This window comes from Mastigoproctus giganteus, chromosome 10 (genome assembly GCF_048544385.1).
Source record: "Mastigoproctus giganteus isolate SK-2022 chromosome 10, ASM4854438v1, whole genome shotgun sequence".
In the NCBI taxonomy this organism is placed as follows: domain Eukaryota; kingdom Metazoa; phylum Arthropoda; class Arachnida; order Uropygi; family Thelyphonidae; genus Mastigoproctus; species Mastigoproctus giganteus.
In genome coordinates, this window is record NC_143584.1 from 59354364 (window position 1) to 59378349 (window position 23986).

General features: G+C 38.7%; 1 protein-coding gene across 2 annotated transcripts in view; it reads right to left on the reverse strand.

The window, feature by feature from the left end:
- Nucleotides 1-23986, reverse strand: part of LOC150079048 (CD109 antigen-like) — a 1092235-nt gene that overhangs the window by 620963 nt on the left and 447286 nt on the right. For both annotated transcript variants that reach the window (XM_090384122.1, XM_090384121.1), the window contains exon 16: nucleotides 771-890. In XM_090384122.1, the coding sequence (XP_090240248.1) occupies nucleotides 771-890 (120 nt within the window). The remainder of the gene's footprint in view (nucleotides 1-770; nucleotides 891-23986) is intronic.

The following is a 23986-nucleotide window of genomic DNA, read 5'->3' on the forward strand; positions in this document are numbered from 1 at the left end:
AAGAGCTTCATGTCATTTATCTGTATAACTGAAACCCAATTATCTGTAGCTCTAGTAAACAGTTTATCCCATCTACAATTAAAATATCCTCACAGATGGAATTATATAAACTTTTTAAAAGAATGCCATGTGCTTATGATACAAAGTGGGACCAACCCTTCCAAAAAAGAATAAGAAATAATTGTAATCAGTTATATAATATATTTTGAAATGAACACAACAAAATACATTCTGGAATTAAAAATAAAAAAAGTCATCTAACCGAAATGTGTATCATTCTGTTTTTTAATTTATGGCTGCAAACAAATTTTTGATGGTAATGTAATGGGCTAGTAACTTTTTTGTAATGTTTATAGCAAAGTACAAACAAAAATTGGAAAAATCATTTTTTTTTTTTTGTTTTAAATTCTTAAAATCTGTAAACTATTAAATTAAATGAAGAGACCCTGTCTTTTTAAATCAATAACAGCTCAAAATATTTTGAGCTTCATACAGTCAAAATAATTCTGATATGATATGTGTTATATGATTTGGTTGAGAAGGCAAAAGTTAAATGCTTCTTATAGTCTTTTTTTTTATGCCCCTTAATCCTCTAAATTTTTCCCCTTTCCATAAGCTTCAATTAATTTACTTTAATTGCTACCTGTAATTTGCCAAGTAATTAATAGCATATGAATAATCAAAAGGTTTTTACTTGTATTTTGTGATTTCAAAGACAGGCTTTCACATCAAAAACATATGGGGAAAAAAAAGTGAATTTACAAATTTACCTGAAAAATGTGTGAAGCTGATTTAGACCCTGGCCACCAATGTGACCACTTTTCATTATACCATGGAGGGTGAGTGCTACTTTCATTTCCATTGTCATAACTTTCAAGTTCTTCTGTAACCTAAATATTAAAATTTGAATGCAGACTGATAATTCTAAAACACAGATAGGGATAATACTTTCTTTATTAGCCATACAAAAGAGGCAAAATTGATTTTCAAAAGAGAAAAACAAAAGATAATTAAGTAAAAATAAAAGAAATTAAATGAAAACAAAATTGAAAAAATTAAGACAAAAAAAATAATAATAAATGCAAAATAATATGACAAAAAAATTAAATTCAAACACCTGCCGTAAAGACCTGAAAAGAATTTTTGTATTGGCACCAATTGATGATAGCGGAGATTGCTGCATCTGATATTATCCAAACTTTGTTGAGTCATGGTACAACATGAGCAGACCGGCAAGTAAAGGCTACAACAGGGATTCGAAGATGGCATAAATCGGTAGAGTTCAGAAGCTTATAATTGACAAATGTCAAATTTTATTTTTTCAATATGCCAGTCACTGAATGACTCTTTAAATGACTTATTAATTACTTGGCTTGAGTGTGTAATAGAGTTGGTAATGTGAAAACAAAACACCAAATTTTGTTCCACTGTGCCAGTTACTGAATACAATCAGTTCTGCTTTTAACGCAGTACATGTTCCTAAAAATCTCTGCATTATGGTATATCACACAATTAAAACAACAGGGCTTATGGGGAAAATGGGGGTTAGAGGCAAAGCACTCAAAAAAAAAAAAAAATTTTTTTTAAAAGTTCATTCTGGTAAGTAAAACACCAAAAAAAGTTAGAAATCTAATAAAATTGCTAACACAGGTTTAAACATCTCAAATTTCAAATAAATAAAAAAATATTACAGTAAACATAGCACTGTAATATATACATACTAACTGATATTTCTGTTCACTGACTTTTTTCTTTTTTTTTTTTTTTTTTCTGGATTGTAAAATTTAAAACAGTAAAAAATATACACAATCAATAATGGTGGACACGGCACACACAAATTGCACAAGTGAGATACGGAGTAACAACAAGTTTACAAAGCTTAAAAAAATAGGAATGAGGAGAAGATTCTGAAAACTTATGTTTTTTAAATTATTGAAGATTTCATGGAAGGGGAAACACATTTCACCATAATAATGTAAAAAACCACAGAATTCCAGCTATTGGTATTATTGCAAATGCAATAAGATCGAGTTTACTACTCGTTTAAAATTATATTGCACTAACAGAAAAGCCAATAAACTGGGAACTGCAAATAAGAATAATAGGGCAGTAGTAACTGTTAGGAATTTTGAGGTCCTTTCCTGGCTTTGGGAATGCAAGGATGATTGCCTCACACCTAGAATCAGGAAACTGATGCTCCAAATAAATTTGATTATAGAGCACTACACAACACTACAGAATGAGATGGAAGGTGTTTTCATATTAAATTTATCTTCTCATATTGAATATACTTTGGCCCGAAGTGCAGGCCTTTGTCATAGCAAGTGTGGTGGTTAATTACACATATGTGAAAGGCAGGTTATAAGGATAGGCCCTGCTTGAAGAAAAGTTAAGTTTCTGTTTCTCAACGTGCTTCTTTAAAATCAGGAGCTCTGCAGAGTATGATGCTTCTGCAAATAAGCTGGAAAAACCTCTCTTAGATTATTTGCTATAGCAGTTGGGTCTGTTACCGTACACCCATTGTGCTCTAATACAGATAAGGGAAGTTGTGTATATTTACTTTTCTGAATTTTATTCTAGATGATTTTGAAACTAGTCATCTCATTAATTGAGGATGTAAACTGGAGCCAGCTTGGTTTTTGGCTCAGATGATATATAAATCTCACTTTAGCACAGGCATGTTTAAAGGCTATAAGTTATTTGGCGCTAGGGTAAAAATGAAATTTTCCCCATGCCCGATTTTGTGCCTTCCTTGCTTCTTTACAATCTTGGTTCCACCATGGCTTTAGAGATGGTGAAAATCAGGAGGATGCTTTTGGGATTGCAATTACCACCGAATGGATATTACACTCTTTGACGTACTTCATTACAATGATTGAATTCTCCTGGATTTCAACAGGATCAAATTCAGTTAGCTGCACAAATGTATTTCAATCTGCTTGATAAAACATCCACCACAGGATTCTAGATTAATGGCAAGCTTATTCAACCACTAATGTGGTTATTACAGGAACTTCTGTAAGGATTCTATTCTGCCTCCCAAGAAAGAAGAGGAAATAGGGAAGGGGGAGCAGATGGAGAGATTGGTCTCAGAAAACATAAGGGTAAGCATGTGGGCAATCGGTGTTGCTTCCACACTTCATGAGATAAAGTCATTACTGTCGAGCATATGATCAACCATATAACCTCGTTCATTAGTTTCTGCACTACCCCACAGGGTATTCTGTTCATTAAACTTTAATGGACTAGAACTAGGAGAGGAGAGGGCATAATAAGACCATCAAGCCCTGCCTGGGTGATGTTTTCCTTAGGAGGAAAATATACTGAACAAAGTGTGAGGAAGAACCCCACTGATGAATTGCTATTGCTTCTAAGTTAGTGTTAGTCTAAGCTAGTGTTAGTTGAACATATATGGAAGGGATATGATTTCCCACAAGGATTCTGACTCCTCCATGGGCTGGGTTATATCCATCTACCTTTATGGATAGTAGTAAAAGCTTGCAGGACAGGATCATCTTTTTCTTTTAGATACATTTCCTGCAAACAAAACCAAACAGATTCTTGTTCGTGCAGAGCAATTTGACATCCTACGTATTTCTTCAGAATCCACAACAATTCCATTGTAGAAATTTAGCCATTACTGCTTGTATTTAGCAGAACTGATTGCTGGCTTCGGAAGTGTTGCAGGTTTTGATTTACCTGCATTGGTTTTAAATCTACTTTTCGGAAGTAGAGGGCACCCAGAATTCATATCTTCCTCAGGATACAGTTCCAAGATAGGGTCACCCACACTTTCTTTTTTTTTTTCTTCATTTACCTCCATTGCATCCCGTATCCTACTAATAACAGGCTGGGTGGGGAGGTTTTTCTTTAGTTGCTAACATTTTTTTTGGAATTGAAATGATTGTTAATACCAATTTTTCTTCATGTGCTTGTATCAACAAGTAGCAGGTATGTAAGGTAAAAGATAACAATGGGACTGAAATATCCATTGGTGTTGATGTAGAGCACTTGCACAGAACCACTTAAGAGTTGGATTTCCCATTGACCTGTTTGTTTGCCTCCATATATGGAATATTTTCTATCTTAATTTTCTGTATTTGTTTCTCGTCTTTCCACCATTGGCATGCCCTTGAATAAGTAGCATGTTCACTTCCACAATTTAAGCATGCTAGTTTTGAAGCACAGCATTCTTTAGTGTCATGATGATTCCCTCCACATGGGGCACATGCCATCCGAGAGTGGTCATATTTTTGACATCTAAAACCTCATATCAGATTGGGGATGTATAGCCTTATGGGACAGTTCAAATATCCTGCCTTGATAGAGGTAGGCGGTTTAGGCATGTTAAATGTAAGGATAAGAAGCCTAGCTGGAACTAGTTTTCCCTCCTTACACATGAACATTCTCTTAATGGGTCTCTCAGTTTGGCGCACGCCTTCTCTTCAGATGTTTCAAGGAGATCCCACTCAGCAACTATGCCACATGATGTATTCAGTGAATTGTGTGGTTACTTTAACTGGAATGCCTCCAAGAGATGTATGGAGGAGCGATTCTGAATATCGCACTGATGATGTTTCTACTGAAAGGTCACCCAATATGTCATTTTACCAACTGTGGGAAGCCTGCCAGCCCTTCAAGGCTCATCAAAATGAAAAGAGTGACATTTTATCAATTTCCTTTTCTCCCTTAGAATGCACATTTATAAAACAAGGTACAGGAGATGGTGTGGCTTCTGTTCAGTGTTTCTTTTTCATTTTCATTTTCAGATAGGGAACTGGTAGAGGCCTCAAAGTAGGAAAGATTAGGATTACTTATAGGAGTAGAGTAATAAAGTTCAGTATATCTGAAGTGGGTGGAGCATCTTATATTTAAGGTGCTCCACCCACCATGGAGCTGCAATAAGGGGATGCCCACTTAGCAGGGAATGCATATGCAAAGAGGATTCCAGAGTTATCTAGCTACTATACCCATACATCCAACAGGTTTTCACCCCTTTCTCAGGATCAAAGGGAAGGAGACCTATTGGAGTACAGTTGAATAATCAGGTGGAGTACAGTTGATAAGTCTACTTGCCAACTGACTAATCCTAATACACAGAGTGGCATATTAAGGCTGGGCCCTTCAACCACCAGGCCACCACCCTTCCAGAAAGTCCATGGGTCACAGCATATGGCAAGCATTATGGATTATAGTGAAATCTAGAACAAATAACTGAACACAGAGACATTGGCAGAACTCTCAGCAGAAGCATCCTCGGTCAGCTTCCCTACTAGGGATTTTGATGAACTGCTTCATATTTGTCTGTCAATTATTCTGTATTCATCTCTGCTCTTCACTTTCTTGGCTTTGTGCTATGACATTAGTGAAGGTGTTCAAGGAAAGGTGTGGGCATTGGAACCAGTGAAGCTAATCTGTAGCCCCAGCAGCATCACTGGGAGGTCCACTCACCACAAACAAATGCCCATATTGAGGGGGGTAAAATACTGCATATGAGACAGGTAATCCCAGAATAACATAGCTATTCTGAGATACCGCATTCAAGGTGTGTGAATGTGGCAAACAAAAAAAATTTAAGTTTAATTGTATACAGTTCAACATCAGGTTCTCTGAGCAGTGGACACACAGACTGACAGGACAGCTCACAGTATTCAATGATATATGTCGACTTTGCCAGCATGGGCTCTCTCTCTCTCTCTCTCTCTCTCTGTTTTTTTTTCTTTTTACATGAATATCCCAAACACAAAAGTTATTAATACCTATAGTATTTAGTACCATGCAGGTTGATGGTTGAAAAGATGAAAGATAATTGCTGATACCAGACTTGAATTTCTGTAGATTATATAATTTTCAGGAAATACTTGTGAAAGAAATACTTGTGAAACTTCAACAGTGTTGAAGAAGGAGACAGCAGTCTCTGAAAGCTTCAGGTTTTATTGCTTTTAATAAAGTTTATTTTAGATAATTTTATTGCTAACTACATTTTTAACGTTTTATCGTAGTTTATTTTATTGTAATATTTTAGTCTTCCTATAGTATATCACAGTATTTCATTATATTCTGTATATTTTATTTTTATAGTAAAATTTTTAATTCCTGGCTGGTGTTGGTCTTTAATTATTGCAGTATGGAAAAGAGCCATGTCTGCAAGGCCAGCACACACATACACAAGGAAAAGGAATCACAATGTACCAACTGCAATAGTGCACATAAAGGCCAATCAGTTCAAGCAACATTGTATCCAAAGGCCGTTAGATCAAATTTAGTAATTTCACACTAAATTTGAAACCAATTATGGCCCCATGCCCCAATGAAAGCAACAACACAGAGTTTAGATTTTTGTAACTTAATGCACAGCACTCCAGAGCAGTTGTAAACCAAGCCAATTTGGTCATGGATATGAACAATACTGGTATTGTGTGTGTGTGTGTGTGTGTGTGTGTGTGTGTGTGTGTGTGTGTGTGTGTGTGTGTGTGTGTGTGTGTGTGTGTGTGTGTGTGTGTGTGTGTGTGTGTGTGTGTGTGAACCATACATGCATGCAGTAAACTCTGTCCCATATCGAGTTGTGGAGTCAGATGCAGTCATCATAAGGAACAGCAACCTCACTATAAAAGTAAACACTCTCCATACCACCACCACTGCTGCATGTGCACAAATAATAAGTGAACAAGAAATACTTTATGCCATCTTCCTTTATTGTCATCTACAAGTCCCTCCAATACCCCCAGACTGCTCTGTAAACTTCTAATGGCACACAAAATTCCCATTGACATGGATTCTAACTGCTATTCCCAGTTTTGGCACAACCTACAGAAGACCACTAAACTGGCATTCAAACTGTCTAGCACTTGAGGAGTTCATGCTTCCTCTTGCCTTATCAGTCATATACCACTTCCAGCAACACACACAGTGAAAAAGTAGCATAGACATCACTCTTAAAATCCCCAGACTTGCCAACAAGATCAAAATTCAGACAATAAACAAGACTTAGACCACATCTGACCACTGTGTAATCACTATCTATGACCCAACATCATGACTTCCCTCACCATTTACTTGGAACATTAATAGGTTTTGCAATCATGAAGGCACACTGAGATCTTTTCCACTAAATATGCATGGAAACCTGTCCAATGAAACTACAGTTGCTACCTGCTCATGTTGTGGCAAACCAACTTGCAATAATCAATAGGCACTGCTCCAGCCAGCCCATCCTCCATGAAGAAAAGAAAAGCTATACCACTACCCTGGTGATCCACAGAACATTGTGCCCTCAAGCACCAAAGTTCACACTGAGAGAAAAGAATTTTGGGAGAGGAGATTTGGATACCCACCATTTGAGTTTGATGCACTGAAGGACAAATATAAGAAGGTTAAGAATAAATGCATCTGGTTAACTTGGGATAGTAAATGTAACTCCTCACAAAACCTGGTGAACACCTCTGGAAAAGCAGAACCCTGGACACGTTTATAAGATTATATGCAATGACTCCACACTGGTGATATCATGAACACAACAAATCTTAATTGGAAATCCATATTCCAGAACATCCCAGGCATTATTAGCATTAGCATTAGTAGAGGCATATGATGCAAGAAAGCAAGCTTATTCAGCATCAGCCAAAAAAAAAAAAAAAAAACCACTCCCATTTCACCCCCCCCCCCTTCGTTCGAAATACCTGTCCAGTTGAGCTTTAAATTTGTTTAGGCTATCAATTTCCACAACAAGGGATGGAAGTCTGTTCCACCAACCAACCACCCACTGGCCAAAGGCAAATTTCCGCACATCTATCCGACATCCGTCCTTCCTCAATTTGAATTTATGCCCTCTGAGGTGATTATTCTGAGCAAGATGAAGAATCCCATTGGCATTGAGCATGCTCAAACCATTCAAAGCCTTATACACCTCTATCAGATCACCTCGCCGGTGCCTAGTCTCCAGACTCTGTAATTTGCAAAACTTAAGCCTTTCGTAAGAGTAACCCTTTGTTCCATTCACTAATCTTGTTGCCCTTCTCTGTACCCGTTCCAGCAGCTCTACATCCTTCTTGAAATGAGGCCTCCAGACCTGTATACTTTCCTATTATCTTTCCTACTATATTATCTTTCCTATTGACACCTTTGATGAAAATGCAATTCCAACATAGCTGAGTTAGTAATCAAGCCTCATCCCTGGACCAAAAGGAACCTCACTACACCAAGGGTAAACTATTTGTGAACTCAATAAAACTATGTTAGAGCAAATCTCCAGACATGACCTCTTCAAAGTGAATATCAGAAATAAATCTCGAATCCTCTATTTGAAAACTGCTCCTCTAAGAGTTAGGAGATGGGCATATATCCTCAAACAATGAAACAACAAGCCATACTGCAACTACTTCACAAAGGCCTTGACAAACCTTCGCCAAACTTAAATCCTGGCAGACCCTTTCCCCTTTGGCCAGCATTAGGAAAACTACTGGAGACTACGCTTCTACTCACTAACTAAATGCCAGCCTTGGCAAAAACAGGCAGTTTGGTTTAAAAATGGGCACTGCATTGAAGATGCAAAATATAACTACATCATAAAATGTACTACAGGTTTGATGTTTGTAGATCTATCTACAACAGGATGTGATACAGCCCAGAGGGAGCCTTTGTTATAGAGAGTGAGGTTATTAGGCATCAGCTCAACATTCTAATGTGCATTTCTGAGAGAGTGAAGAAAAAGGTGGATGCCCATGAAAGAATTAAGTTAGGGCCCATCAAGCTCTCGGCTGCCCAGCTCAACACCAGAGCACTTGACATCAGGCAATATAGCAGCGATTCCCCAAGGCAGAATACGCTGGTCCCACAGGAGGTATCTATTCAGTGACTCTATCGTCAGGGAAACAGGAAATATATCATGCAAAAAGGATAAGTGAAATAGGAGAAACATAAGTTGACCAGGGGTAAAAGTAAATGACATAAAATATCATCTCTACATCATCTACTGGAGATATCAGATTTTAAGGGCACAAAAGGTGATACTGTTGTACACGTTGTAACTAATGACATTAGGTGTAGGAGATCTGAGGGCTTATTTAAAAAACACAGGGCTATGTTGGAAAAAAGTTAAGAGTTGGGTTAAATTTAAAAGTGTTTGCAATTCTGCCCAAATGATGCACAATAGTAGGAGTAAATGATGAGAGCTTTATAAATCAATTCAGACCTGGAGAGAAATTTAACCCCGGGGGCTCACATCTGGTGACAATGGGCTCGGCAAACCCAGGGTCCTGAACTGGATATCATCATTCTTCTCTTTCTTGGTGATTCCTTTCTACTTCTCTCTCTCTCTCTCTCTCTCTCTCAGGGGGTAACTCTGGAATTTTTTTTTTGGCTGGTGCAGCATAAGCCTCAGGCTTCCTTGTATCATATGGCTAATAATAATAATGTGCAAGACTCATGGAGTAAAAAGCAAAACAGCAAATTCAAAATGGAAAGCATTCAAAGAATTAATCCTGGAAGCTACTAGGCTTTTCAAGATCCTGCTGCAACAGGATCTTGAAAAGTTGAGCAGATGGGCTGAGAGATAGCAAATGAAGTTTAACATTGACAAATCTAAAGTACTACATATGGGAAGCAGTAATCCCAGAGTAACGTATCAACTCTGTGGTACCACTCTGACAGTGGTAGAGAATGAAAAGGACCTGGGGGTAATTGTGCAGGCAGATATGAAGTTTTCTGAGCAGTGCAGACGGTCTGCAAGAGTAGCTCATGGTGTCTTGTCAATGATATACAGGAATTTTTCTAGCAGTGATAAGGAGGTGATTATCCCCTTGTATAAGGCAATGGTCAGGCCACACCTTGAGTACTGTATACAGGTCTGGAGGCCTCATTTTAAGAAGGATGTAGAGCTGTTGGAATGAGTACAGAGAAGGGCAACAAGATTAGTGAATGGAATAAAGGGTTTCTCTTACAAAGAAAGGCTTAAGTTTTGCAAATTACAGTGTCTGGAGACTAGGCACCTGCGAGGTGATCTGATTGAGGTGTATAAAGCCTTGAATGGTTTGAGCATGCTCAATGCTGATGGGATTCTTACCCTTGCTCAGAATAATTGCCTGACCTGAGAGGGCATAAATTCAAATTGAGGAAAGTCAGTTGTAGGGTAGATGTGCGAAAGTTTGCCTTTAGCCAGCGGGTGGTAGATTGCTGGAACAAACTTCCGTCTGTCGTTGTAGAAGTTGATAGCTTAAATAGATTCAAGGCAGAACTTGACAAAAATTTGGAGCGAGTGGATGGGTGAAATAAGGGTTTTTTTTTTTTTTTTTTTGGCTGATGCTATATAAGCTTGCTTTCTTGCTTCATGTGCCTTTGCTAATGCTAATGCTAATGCCAAGCCATCCAAATGATTTAAGTCATTGAAACGCTGAAGTTATGTTTCTACCACCACAGCGGTACTAGGTTAAAGGCTAATACAACTTCTTTCATTCAGCCATTAGATCAAGGCATTATATCAACCTTTAAAACTCATTCCATCAGAAAAATCATTACAATTGATTTTGGAAAAAAATTGATTCCGAATCTATTGAAGTAATGGAGGCATGGAAACATTTCTTAATTGTGCACTGTATCAGAATCATAGCTTTATCGCTCAAAGAATTAAAACCGTCAAGGTTAAATGCGTGTGGAAAAATGTAGGGCCAGAGTCAGTTCTTTCAGGAAATATGGCCGAAACAGCAGAAAATGGAATCAGTGCAATAGTAGAACTTGCTACCTTGGTAGGAGGGGAAGGTTTTGATGATATGACTACTGAAGTCCTAGTGAGCAGCACAGATGATAGAATTGCCCTCCTCCCCTCACACCAGGTGGAAAAGACCCGAGTTAGAATCCCGTCGATGAAGGAGGGAATTTTTATGGGTCTTTTTCACAATGTGGCTAAGTTAGTCAGACTTGGGCAAGGGTAGCATGGATTTTTCCTCCAAGAAACTCAAGTTTTTTGTCTAGCAAAACAGAAAATTGACCTCAGGACACACACAATTTATAGACAATATATGCAGAGCAATATGGCCTAAGTCGCCGATGCTCCTAAAAAAAGATAAGATTACTGAAGACGTTCAAGAATTACTGGTAGAAAAAGAGGATGATGAAGTGGATTTGGTGGAAATGGCATCTGAGGTAAAATCAAATCAATTCAGAAGATGATAGAGCAGACGAAAATTCTAAACTTCCAAATTTTACACTAAAAAGCATACGAGAAAGCATAACGTTAGCCGAGCAATTAGAATCTTATTTTTTTGAATGAAAGGAGCCCAAAGTTCAAAAGGAAGCTTCAAAAATGCTTAGCTAGACATGATGAAATTCATAAAGATTTTTCAAGCAAAAGCAAACAAAACCAGATTACTGATTTTTTAAAGAGAGCAGAAGATACACAAAATCTATAGTAGTGTATTTTTGTTAGTTTTGTTAACATTTTATTAACGAAATACAGGTCGACCATCACTAATCCAGGCACCAGTAAGCCGGTACCACCACTAATTCGGACATAATTTCTGCGAACGTAATTTCAAATTTCCCGAGTCAGCGCACTGACCTGCCACTACTGTTTTGGTGGCGTTGGTTGCAACATCAGCTGTTGGCACGAAATCGTAAATACCGGCAAGCCATTCCCACTTGTTTGTCTGCAATTATTATTATAACCTGTTCACATTTAGCCCCAGCCATGGTTCCAATGCATAAATAAATGTGCCTCTCGTGGTGTAAAGCACAAACCCCATACATTGTCCATTACAGATAAAGTTGATCTTCTGAAAAAACTAGACAGCAGTCTGTCTGTAAGAAGTTTAACTCTGCTTAATTGTAAATTCCAGCAATTTCTCTCAGTTCCTCTTATTTTAGTAATTTTCTTTTAGCCATTCCTTTTTAGATTTTTTTTTACAACACACTTGTACAAACTTGTTGAAAAACACAACACAATATGAGAGATAATACAGCATGCTAATGAACTTGTTTTCACAAAATCTCTGGCAATACTGACAAACGTATTCTGACGTTTGAGAGTTTATTTTATCACAATTAGTTTTATTGCTGCGCTCACCGCATGTGCAATAAACTAATCACAAACGACCTTCATATGTATGCCATAATAGCTTCACACATATGTGGCTGACATGGCTTCTCAAGAAATAAAGTAACCTACTGGGCCACATATATGCAACATAAAAAAAATACTATTTTTTTGATATTTTAAGCGAAAAAAACGACAACATTGACATTACAATAGTTATTTTAGAATTACTAATCAAATTATCTGCTAAATATTTTTTGTACTCTGGGGAATTTTTTTCTCGCTTGGCAGTCAACGTGTTAGGTGAGGTGGTTAGCTGTTGGGTAAACTGTATGTGCTAAAATAACCACCGGTGATCCGGCAAACTCACTAATCCTGCACTCAACAGGTTCCATCACTGCCAGAATAGTGATGGTCGACTTGTGGTGTATTTTTGTTAGCTTTCGGAACATAACGTAACCCCCCCCCTTTTTGTACTTTGTCATAGTCCCGTATAACATGGTTTCCCACAATACTACATTTTATAGGAACTTAACTACTGTGCTATACGAGGGTTACCTGTATATGATGAGAGTCTTGTTAATCAATTTGGCATTAGAGAGATTGTGCAAGACTCATGGGGGCAGAACTTTTCTCAGAATGGTCCGTGCTTGTTAACAAAAGAGACTGCTTCTACAGGGATTGGATACACTTAAATACAAAGGTGCAAGAATATTTGCTGATGCTATCCAGGCAGGCAGTGTTAGTTGGGTCGGAAAACTGCTGGCTCGGAGGGATAAACAGACCAATAGATTCAGAATAGCTGCTAGCAGAGGTGAACATGATTCTTGCACTGCCTTGATTAGAATGGGCAGCAGCCTACAAAGTGAGGATTTGAAGGTCTGCTGGGAGTGATCATGGAACAAGTAAATACATGAGTTGTGTTAGGGTAGCTAAGGATAAGAACTGGTGCATGTATTATGTGTGTACACCAGTGCTAAGATTTTAGTAAACAAATTTGATGAATTTGAGGTGTTGGTCAAAACATCAAAGGCAGATATTGTTGGAATATCAGAGATGTGGTTCCACACAGATATAAGGAATGCAGAATTGGAATTTGGGGAGTACAATGTGTACAGAAAGCATAGACAGGATAGGAAGGGAGGAGGGATTATTCTGTTAAGAAACACACAAAATCCTAAGGAAGTGTACCCAGTTGACATGGGTGGACACTGCAGTGTTGAGTCAGTTTGGTGTGACATAAGAACTGCAAAAGCAAAATTGAGAGTAGGAGTGTGTTATAGGCCTAATGACTCTGATGAGTACAATGAACAACTGAACAGAGAAATAGAGTGGGCCAGTGAATCAAATTGTCCTATAATGGGGAATTTTAACTTCCCAGATATTGACAGGAACTTGTGATGGGCACTCGCACACTAGGAAGGCTTTTATAGATTTATTGGATGATTGTTTTCTACAATAGTATGTTCAAGAGGCAACCAGAGTGAGTAATACTCTTGATCTCATTATCAGTAGTGATTCTTCATTCAATAAAAATCTGCAGATAAAGGAACCACTATGTGGAAGTGATCACAGTGTGCTGATGTGGGATTTACTTAAGGATGTAACTACCATCAGGGGTAAAGGGAAGGGTTTTTGCTTTTTTTAAAGGTAACTATGGTAGTCTGAGATACTTTTTAAATTCTATATAATGGGAATGTTACCAACAGCAAATTCTAAACGAGAAGCATTCAAAAAATTAATAGCAGTAGTAAGAATGGATGCATGTGATGCAAGAAAGCAAGCGTATGAGCCAATGAAGCATCAGTGGGAAAAAAAACAACAACAAAATTTTACACATCCAGTCCCTCTAAAAGTTTGTCCAGTTCCTCTTTAAATTTATTTAAGCTATCAACTTCCAGAATGACAGATGGAAGTTTATTCCAGCAATTAACCACCCACTGGCTAAAGACAAATTTCCACATATCTATTCTAACTGCCTTTCCTCAATTTCAATTTATGCCCCCTCAGGTTCGTAATCTGTGCAAGCAGAAGAATCACATCAGTATTTAGCATGCTCAATCCATTCAATGCAATATACACATCAATCAGATCACCTCGCATGTGCTAGGCTCCAGATGCAATTTGTAGAATTTAAGCCTTTCTCGTAAGAGGATCCCTTTGTTCCCCTCACCAATCTTGTTGCCCTTCTCTGTACGTATTCAAACAAATCAAGATCCTTGCTAAAATGAGGCCTCCACACCTGTATGCACTATTCAAGGCGTGGCCTGACCATTGCCTTAAACAAAGGGATAAACACCTCCTTTTCCCTACTAGCAAAATTCCTGTATATCGTTGACAATACCCCCATGACCTGCTCTGGCAGCCTGTGTGCATTGCTCAGAAAACTATATATCTGACTGAACAATTACTCCCAGATCTTTTTCATTTTCTACTACACTGTACATTCTAGTACATTCTCTACTACACTTTTCTTCTAGTACCACAGAGTTGATATTATTTCTCCTGGATTATTTCTACCCATATGCACTACATTGCATTTGTCAATGTGAAACATTCAGTTGCCATTTCTCAGCCCATCTGCCCAAATTTTCTGGATTCTGTTACAGTAGCACACTGTCATTAATGTCATTAACACCTGCCAATCTTTGTATCATCTGCAAACTTTGACATTAAGCCTGATATACCTTCATCAATATCATTGATAAATATACAAAACAACAGTGGGCCCAACACCAAATGCTGGGGAACTCCAATAATAACATTACTCCACAAAGAACAGCATCCGTTGATTACCACTCTCTGTCTTCTCCAACTCAACCACCCTTTTATCCATTCTAGCAACTTACCTTTAATACCATACTGCTCCCATTTGTATAGTAGTCTTCCACAGTAACCACATCATAGTATCCAATCAGATTTGTCAGACAAGCTACGTCTGTAAAAACCCATGTCACCTTTAGATCCGCCTTTGTGAATTGGGGATACATTTGCACATTAGCTTTAGCATTAGTAGAGGCATTTGATGCAAGAAAGCAAGCTTATGCAGCATCAGCCAAAAAAAAAAAAAATAATAAATAATAAATAAAAAATAACCACTTCCACTTAACCCCTCTGTTCGTTCGAAATACCTGTCCAGCTGAGTCTTAAACTTATTTAGGCTATCAACTTCCACAACAAGGGATGGAAGTCTGTTCCACCAACCAACCACCCGCTGACTAAAGGCAAATTTCCGCACGTCTATCCTACATCTGTCTTTCCTCAATTTGAATTTATGCCCTCTCAGGTGATTATTCTGAGCAAGAGGAAGAATCCCATCAGCATTGAGTATGCTCAAACCATTCAAGGCTTTATACACCTCTATCAGATCACCTCGCTGGTGCCTAGTCTCCAGACACTGTAATTTGCAAAACTTAAGCCTTTCTTCATAAGAGCACCCCTTTGTTCCATTCACTAATCTTGTTGCCCTTCTCTGTACTCGTTCCAGCAGCTCTACTTCCTTCTTGAAATGAGGCCTCCAGGCCTGTATACAGTACTCTAGATGTGGTCTGACCATTGCCTTATACAAGGGAATAATCACCTCCTTATCCCTGCTAGAAAAATTCCTATATATCATTGACAATACACCATGAGCTACTCTTGCAGCCCGTCTACACTGCTCAAAGAACTTTCATATCTGCCTGCACAACCACCCACAGGTCCCTTTCATTCTCTACCACTGTCAGTGGTAGAGAACGTTGCTCTGGGGTTGCTGTTTTCCATATGTAGTACTTTACATTTGTCAATGTTAAACTTCATTTGCCACCTCTCAGCCCATCTTCTCAACTTTTTTAGATCCTGTTGCAGCAGCATAGTGTCAGTAGTGTCCTTGACAACCCTGCCAACCTTCGTTTCGTCTGCAAACTTGGACATTAAGCTTGATATACCATCATCAATATCATTTATAAATACAGAAAACAATAATGGACCCAATACTGAACCCTGAGACACTCCACTAATAACATTAGTCCACGATGAGCAGTGTCCATTGATTACCACTCTCTGTCTTCTCCCCCTCAACCACCCCTTTATCCATAGCAGCAATTTGCCTCCAATGCCACACTGCTCCAATTTGTGCAGCAGTCTTCCATGTGCAACAGTATCAAATGCCTTTCTAAGATCCAAGTATATAATATCAAAGTTATTCCCTGCATCCAGTTCTTTTCTGACTGCATCATAGTATCCAATCAAATTGGTCAGGCAAGACTTCCCCTTAACAAAACCATGCTGTGTCGGAGCTATAACTGAAGTCTTGTCTAGATGATCCTGCAGTGCTTCTTTAACCAGTGCCTCCATTAATTTTCCGAGAACAGAAGTTAAACTCACAGGTCTATAATTACTTGTGTCAGCCTTTGATCCTCCTTTGTGAATTAGGGTCACATTTGCACATCTCCAGTCCATGGGTACCTCCCCTAAGTCCAAGGAAGCTCTCATAATTATGGCTAATGGTTTGCTTATTTCCTTTGCTGCCTCCATTAATATAACTGGATAGATCCCATCCACCCCAGGTGCCTTTCTTGTGTTTATCTTCCACAATTTCTCCTCCACTTTACTCTCAGTTATTACAAGATTCTCTAGCTTACTGCCAGAGTTGAATACACCTCTGGCATTCCCCTGGCTGAATAACTCCTCATGTGTGAATGTTGATGCAAAATATTCATTTAGTTTGTTAGCTACCTGAGCAGGATCATCAATAGTTGACCCATCGATATCAAGTGGACCAATCTGATTCATCCCCTTCCTTCTAGAGTTTACATAAGTAAAGAACTCTTTGCTGTTTTTTTTTTTCCTCCCTTGCCAAAGATATCTCATAATCTGCCTTCGCCTGCCTAACCTCCTTTGTAACTTGGTTACAGATCAACTTGCATCTATCATAGGTTTCTGTGTCACGTGTTAATTATCCCATGCATTTTTCTTCTCTGCCATATGTCTCATTAGTTCATCTGACATCCATTTAGGCCTAAATCTTGAACAATATTTCTTAGTTGGTATGTGAAGCCTAGTAGCTTCCAAGATAAGTTCTTTGAATGCTTCCCATTTTGAATTTGCTGTTGGTAACATCATCAGTTGGTCCCACTGTATAGAATTTAAATACTGTCTCAGTCCATCGCAGTCACCTTTACTAAAGCAATAACACTTCCCTTTACCCCTAATGGTAGTTACCTCTTTGAGTAAATCCCACTTCAGCACACTGTGATCACTGCCACCTAGTTGTTCATTTATCTGCAGATTCTTAATGCATGAAGAATCACTACTGATTATCAAATCAAGAGTATTACTCCCTCTAGTTGCCTCCCGAACATGCTGATGTAGAAAACAATCATCCAATAAATCCACAAAAGCGTTGCTGGTGTGTGAGTGACCAGCCCCCAAATTCCAGTCAATATCTGGGAAATTAAAATCCCCCATTATAAGACTCTCTGATTTACTTTTTTTTTTTTTTTTTTTTTTGATTTGGTAGTTGTTGGCGCATCGGCTTCTGTGGCCCTATTGCACCTCCCAAGGCTTTTGCAGTACTTTGATCCAAGCCCGAGGCGGGAATCGAACCCGCGACCTTTGGGTTGCCGGGCAGGTACTTTACCCACTCGGCCAGCCTGGTCGGCTCTCTGATTTACTGGCCCACTCTTTCCCTGTACAGTTTCTTATTATACTCATCAGAGTCATTAGGCCTATAGCACACTCCTACTCTCAATTTTGATCTCCCAATGCTTATGTCACACCAAACTGATTCAACACTGCACTGTCCAGCGATGTCGACTCTCTTCAATTTCTTGGATTTTATGTATTTCTTAACTAATAGCATAACCCCTCCTCCCTTCCTATCCTGTCTATCCTTTCTGTAGACATTGTACTCCCCAAATTCCAGTTCTGCATTCCTTATATCTGTGTGACACCACGTCTCTGAAATCCCAACAATATCTGCCTTTGATGTTTTGAGCAATACCTCAAATTCATCAAATTTATTTACTAAACTCCTAGCATTGGTGTACACACAAGTATACATGCACCTGTTCTTTTTCTTAGCTACCCTAACACAACCCATGTGTTTACTTGTATCCCAATGATTCCCAGCAGTCTCTGAAATATCCTGCATCTTATTTTCCCGGCCGCTGCTCATTCCAATAGAAGCAGTGCAAGAATCACTTTCACCTCTGCCAGTGGCTACTGTTAATCTATTAGTCCTTGTATCCCCCCCAATCTAGCAGTTTTCCGACCCACCTAGCACTGCCTCGATAGCATCAGCAAACATTCTTGCACCCTTTCTGTTTAAGTGTATCCCATCCCTGTAGAAGCAGTCTCTCCTGTTAACAAGTATAGACCAGGCTGAAAAAAATTCTAACCCTACATCTTCAGTCCATGGCAACTTCTCCTGAATCTAAGGATGCTCTCATAATTATCGCTAAGGGTTTACTTGCATCCTTTGCCACCTCCTTTGATATAACTGGATAGATCCCATCTGCCCAAGGTGATTTTCATATGTTTAACTTAAACAATTTCTCCTCCACTTTGCTATCAGTTATTACAAAATTATTAAGCACCCTGTTACAGTTTGATAAATTTCTGGCATTTTCCTCATTTATTAAGTCTTCATCTGTGAATATAGATGCTAAATAGTCATTCAGATTATCAGCTTTCTGAACAGGATCATCAACAGTTGTACCTTCAATATCACGTGGACCAAGCTGATTTAACCCCTTCCTTCTAGAGTTTATATAAGTAAAGAAGTCCTTGCTGTTTTTCTTAGCATCCTTGGCCAAAGATTTCTCATAATCTGCCTTCTTTACCTAACCTCCTTTGTGGCTTGATTACAGACACTAGCGTATATCTGCCATAGGCTTCTGTGTCACCTGATAATTTATATGAATTCCATGCATGTTTCTTCTCTGCCGTGAGTGTCATTAGGTCATCTGACATCCATTTAGGCCCAAACCTTGAACAGTATTTCTTAATCAGTATGAAACACCTAGTAACTTCCATGATTAGTTCCTTGAATGCTTCCCACTTAGAATTTGCTGTTGGTAATATAATCAGTAAAGTTTGTCTCACTATAGAGAATTTAAAAACTGACTGAGACCACTGTAGTCACCTTTAGGGAAGCAAAAACCCTTCCCTTTACCCTTGATGGTAATTATCTGTTTAAGTAAATTCCCTGTGATCACTGCCACCTAGTGGTTCCTTTATCCTCCTGAACATGCTCCTGTAGAAAACAATCATCCAATAAATCCTCAAACTGGTTTTTTAAACCAGTTGGTGGATTAAACTTTATTAAAATGAGTAGATATATACATAAATAAAATACTAAAACAGATATAAAAGAAAAGTGTTAAAAGCATTAATATACAGTATTAAAAAAAATAATATATATATATATATATATATATATATATACATATATATATAAATAAAAAGCAATAAAACTGAATCTTTCGGGAAAAAGGGTCCCTTCATCAGCTGCTTGCCTGAGTGTATATATACAGTGGGACCTCGTACGGCGAACGCCCCATACGACGAACTTTTCGTACCATGAACCCAGTTTCATGGGCCCGAGTTTTAACCTCTTCCCTTACTATTTTTTCCTATTTTTGTGTCAAAAAAATACTAATTTTTTAAATAACGATTTTTATTGCTTTTATGCCGTGTAATATGGTGATTGATTATGGAACAAATTGAAGTATTGCATGAGATATTCAATGTTGTTTCCTAGAATTATTATCCCAATCAGAACTGCAATATTCTTCAGTCATTATCCATAATTAATTCTTGAAAACGAAACAGACAACTTCGTGCAGCACAGAGCTCAGGAAAGAACACCAGGCGACAACAATATGCAAGGTATCAGCAGGCATTATCTGACACTTGTCTCAGATAAAAATATTATCTGAGAAACGCACCCACCAGCGAATGGCCACAAGAGCCATATTGCAATGAATGCACTACTTTACCATGTGCCGACGGCTTCACTTGGGTGACCCTTCACTGCTTCTGACGGCTTTACTCGGGTAAGTATTGAAAGAACAGAAATTCGTACACAACCACGAGATATCTCGGGATAATAATTTATAACATTAAAATGCTAACCCGAGTTAACTTGGGATAATCAGGGAAGTGGTTAATACAAACACAACACTCATTCTGTTTTATTCACCATGTCTTTCTTTTGTTTCAGGAAAGTTCCAAATTTGTTTTTTGAAAGTTTCTTTTGAAAATAGTTTAAAAAAGATTTTGAAAGATTCAAAAAATGGGTCCTAAGAAAAGTGTTAGTGTAAGTCAGCCCAAGAAAATACTCAAGAAAATCACTATTGAAACCAAGAAAGCCATCATTGCCAAGCACGAAAAAAGGAACTAAGGTAGTTGATCTGGCAATTGAATATGGAGTCAACAAATCCACCATTGGAACCATCTTGAAGAACAAGGAGACCATCAAGAATGCTGAGGTTGAAAAGGGAGTGACCAGATTAAGTACCCTAAGAAACCCCATCATTATAGAAATGGAGAACTTGCTGCTACTGTGGATCCACCAAAGGCAAATTGCAAGAGATACCATCAGCAAAGAAGTCATCTGTCTGAAAGCCAAGCACATTTATGCTGACCTGAAGGAAAAAAACTCCAGGGCCAAGCTCTGAAGAATCTGAATTTAAGGCAAGCAGGGGATTGTTTGAGAAGTTTAAGGGGAGTACTGGCATTCACAGTGTCATAAGGAATGGGGAGGCAGCAAGTGCTGATAAAGAAGCCGCTGATAAATTTGCCAAGAAATTTTAGAAGCTCATGAAAGATGAAGGATATCTACCACAACAGGTCTTCAACTGTGATGAAATTGGACTTTCTTGGGGGAAAAAAATGCCCAGTAAAACCTACATCACAAAGGAAGAACAAGCTCTGCCAGGCCAGGGCAGGCTGACCCTCCTCTTTGCTGCCAATGCTAGTGTAGACCAGAAGATCAAGCCTCTCTTGGTGTATCATTCTGAAACACCAAGAGCATTTAAGAAGCACTCAAATGTCAAAGTTAAACTTGGAGTCTACTGGAAATCTAACCCAAAAGCTTGTGTTACTAATCTCCTTTTCAAGGACTGGGTGCTTGAAGTCTTTGCACCTACAGTGAAGAAATAGCTGGAGGAAAAGAACTTGCCACTGAAGGCTGTCCTCACCATGGATAATGCACCTGGCCACCCACTTGATTTAGAAGATGCTTTGGAATTGGAGTTCAGCTTCCTGAAGATTGTTTTCTTACCTCCCGACACTACACCTCTAATTCAGCCAATGGACCAGAATGTCACAGCACACTTCAAGAAGCTCTACACCAAAGCACTTTTCACCAGGTGCTTTGAAGTTTTCCATGCTTCCAGCTTCATGACATTGAGGAAATTTTGAAAGGAAGAATTTAACATTGTGCACGCCATTAGACTCAGAAAAAGCTTGGAATCAAGTGTCAATCAGTAACCTGAACTCTGCCTGGAGAAACCTGTGGCCAGCATGTGTTCAAGGAGAAGGACCTAATAATGGATCCCAAGTCATGAAGGACATTGTGGCAGCAGCTAAGGACCTGGACTTGGAAGTGGAAGAAGATGTGGAGGAGTTAACAGAGGAGCATGAAGTGCAGCTGACCGCAGAAGAACTGAAGGAGCTGCATAAAAATCAGGTTAGGGAAATGGAAAAAAATGTTTCCTCAGAGGAGGAGAAAGAGGAACACATCACCAAAGGTCCAATGCCTTCAGCTAATATCAAGCAGATTCTTCAGGACTGGAAGAAGCTTCACAACAGGGTGTTGGAGTGCCTCTACAATGAAATAGCGCTTCACTACTTCAGGAGCCTCCTTAAAAAAGAGAAAAGCAATCAACACTGGATAGATTCTTCAATGCTAAAAAGCAGAAACAGGTAAAAGAACTTGAAGCTTCTGAACATGAAGAACCTGTAAGCATGAACCTGTAACCATGAAGAAGGATAAATCATGTATGTAAATGGTGGCCTTTTTTTTTGTGGAGGGTTCGGTACCAATTAATTTAATTCCCATGGGATACTATGGGAAATCATGTTTAGTACCACGAACCGGTTTGTGGAACAAATTAAGTTCGTGGTATGAGGCCTCACTATATATGCGTAGGGTAAAACAACAGAAGACAATTGGGCATGATTGCAAAATCATACTCCAGTGCAGGTAACGCAGTATTACATGTTAGAAACACCAGGGCTCAACGTACTGTAAGATGGCAGACTCCATTATGAGGTGCATGTCTATTCCCCTATTATGATTCATAATACTACTACAGCTGACTATGTGGAGTGTCTCAATCCATAAGCGCTGGCGGAAATCAGGTGAATAATCAACACTTTCAATGTAATGTCAGGGACCAAGTTTATGATGTGTGTGTTAAGGTCATAGGCCTCTGTAGCTGTGCCAGGAGATGAAAAGATGGCCATTATGCCACCTGATGTTTGGCACAGTGTGAGAGTTACAAGTAGGACATGTCAGAGGATTGTCATTTGTGATAAGGTGATTGGGTGTCTTGCATGTACATTTTTGATTAAGTATTTTGATATCTGACTGAAAGGTTCTCTAGCTAAGAACGTTTTGAATTAATTTCAGAAGATGGCCTCTCAAGACCACAACCATAAAGATTGTGTAGTATGTCATAACACCTCATTGTATGGAAAGCCTTTTCAGTGTCAAGACAGATTATATATGTATTCATTTCAAAGGAAGGAAGGAAGGAAGGAATTTTGGATGTTTGCCTCTGCTTTTATCATAAGATCCAAAGATGATCTGGCTTTTACAAAAGACATATTGATGTACACTTAACAAGGTTTTCACAACAAATGGTGCGTTTCTAACGGTTTATGGAAAAGTGCCCTCCCCCCCGCATTTCAACCCCGGCACATTTCGCCTCGCACATTTTGCCCCCAGTAGATAACGAGTAGGCTACAGAAATGTAAATACTGTACAGTCAACTCTCGATAACTCAAATTTTTATTGAACTCCCAGCCCCTTTAGTGGAGATTCCATGTTAAACTCTCTCGATTACTCGAACTGAACTTCCGATAACTCTAACTTTTCCGAACAAATTTTCAAAATTACATTCGTGTACAAATTGTCACGTAGCTTTTAAACTAATTTCTCCCCTTTTGTATGTCTTCAGGGTTCTCTTTCCATTGTGAAAGGATTAACTGGAACTGCTAATCCTTTCACAATGGAAAGAATACATACTCGACCACGAGGGCGATAGTCACATGGTTAGTGACGGACATGGGGGAGAGAACAGTGACTAATCTTATAGGAGTCTTTTCAGTAACAAGTGAATCTTGTTCTGATTTGTTTAAATTCAAACAATAAAAGTTCCTGCATCTGGCTCTCCTCACATTTCGTGGCGCAGTCGACAGCGCGCGTTTGCTGTTTTCACTGCCTTCACAGAGAAGTAAGATACAGAGTAGACTCTTGCTCAATTCAAAAACGTTCCACCTGCAAAGGGCATGTTTGGACAGAGGGTTTGGAAGGCCCAGTTGTGAAAGTCATAACTAAACATAACCATGCAGCTCAAGCTGCAAGGTCGGAAGCATTGCAATTGATTGGTCAAATACGGCAACATGCAACAACCACGAACGAACGGCCACAGAAAATTGTTGCATCAGTTATTGCAGAGGCTCATGCCAATGTCACGGCATTACTTCCTAAAAAGGATTCACTTAAACGAACCATTCGTCATGTTCGATGCAACAATGGTACTCCTGCTTTACCGAGCAATCTCCAGGACCTAGTAATTCCACAAAATTATCAAGAAATTATTATCGATGGCAATGTACAACAGTTTTTAATTATATTATAAATCAACAGGGATTACCTTTATTTTAGATATAGGAAGCTTCTTTTCAAACTCTCCTAGTCCAACTCACTAATAATTCTTGAGGATGGCAATATCAATGATTATTTGT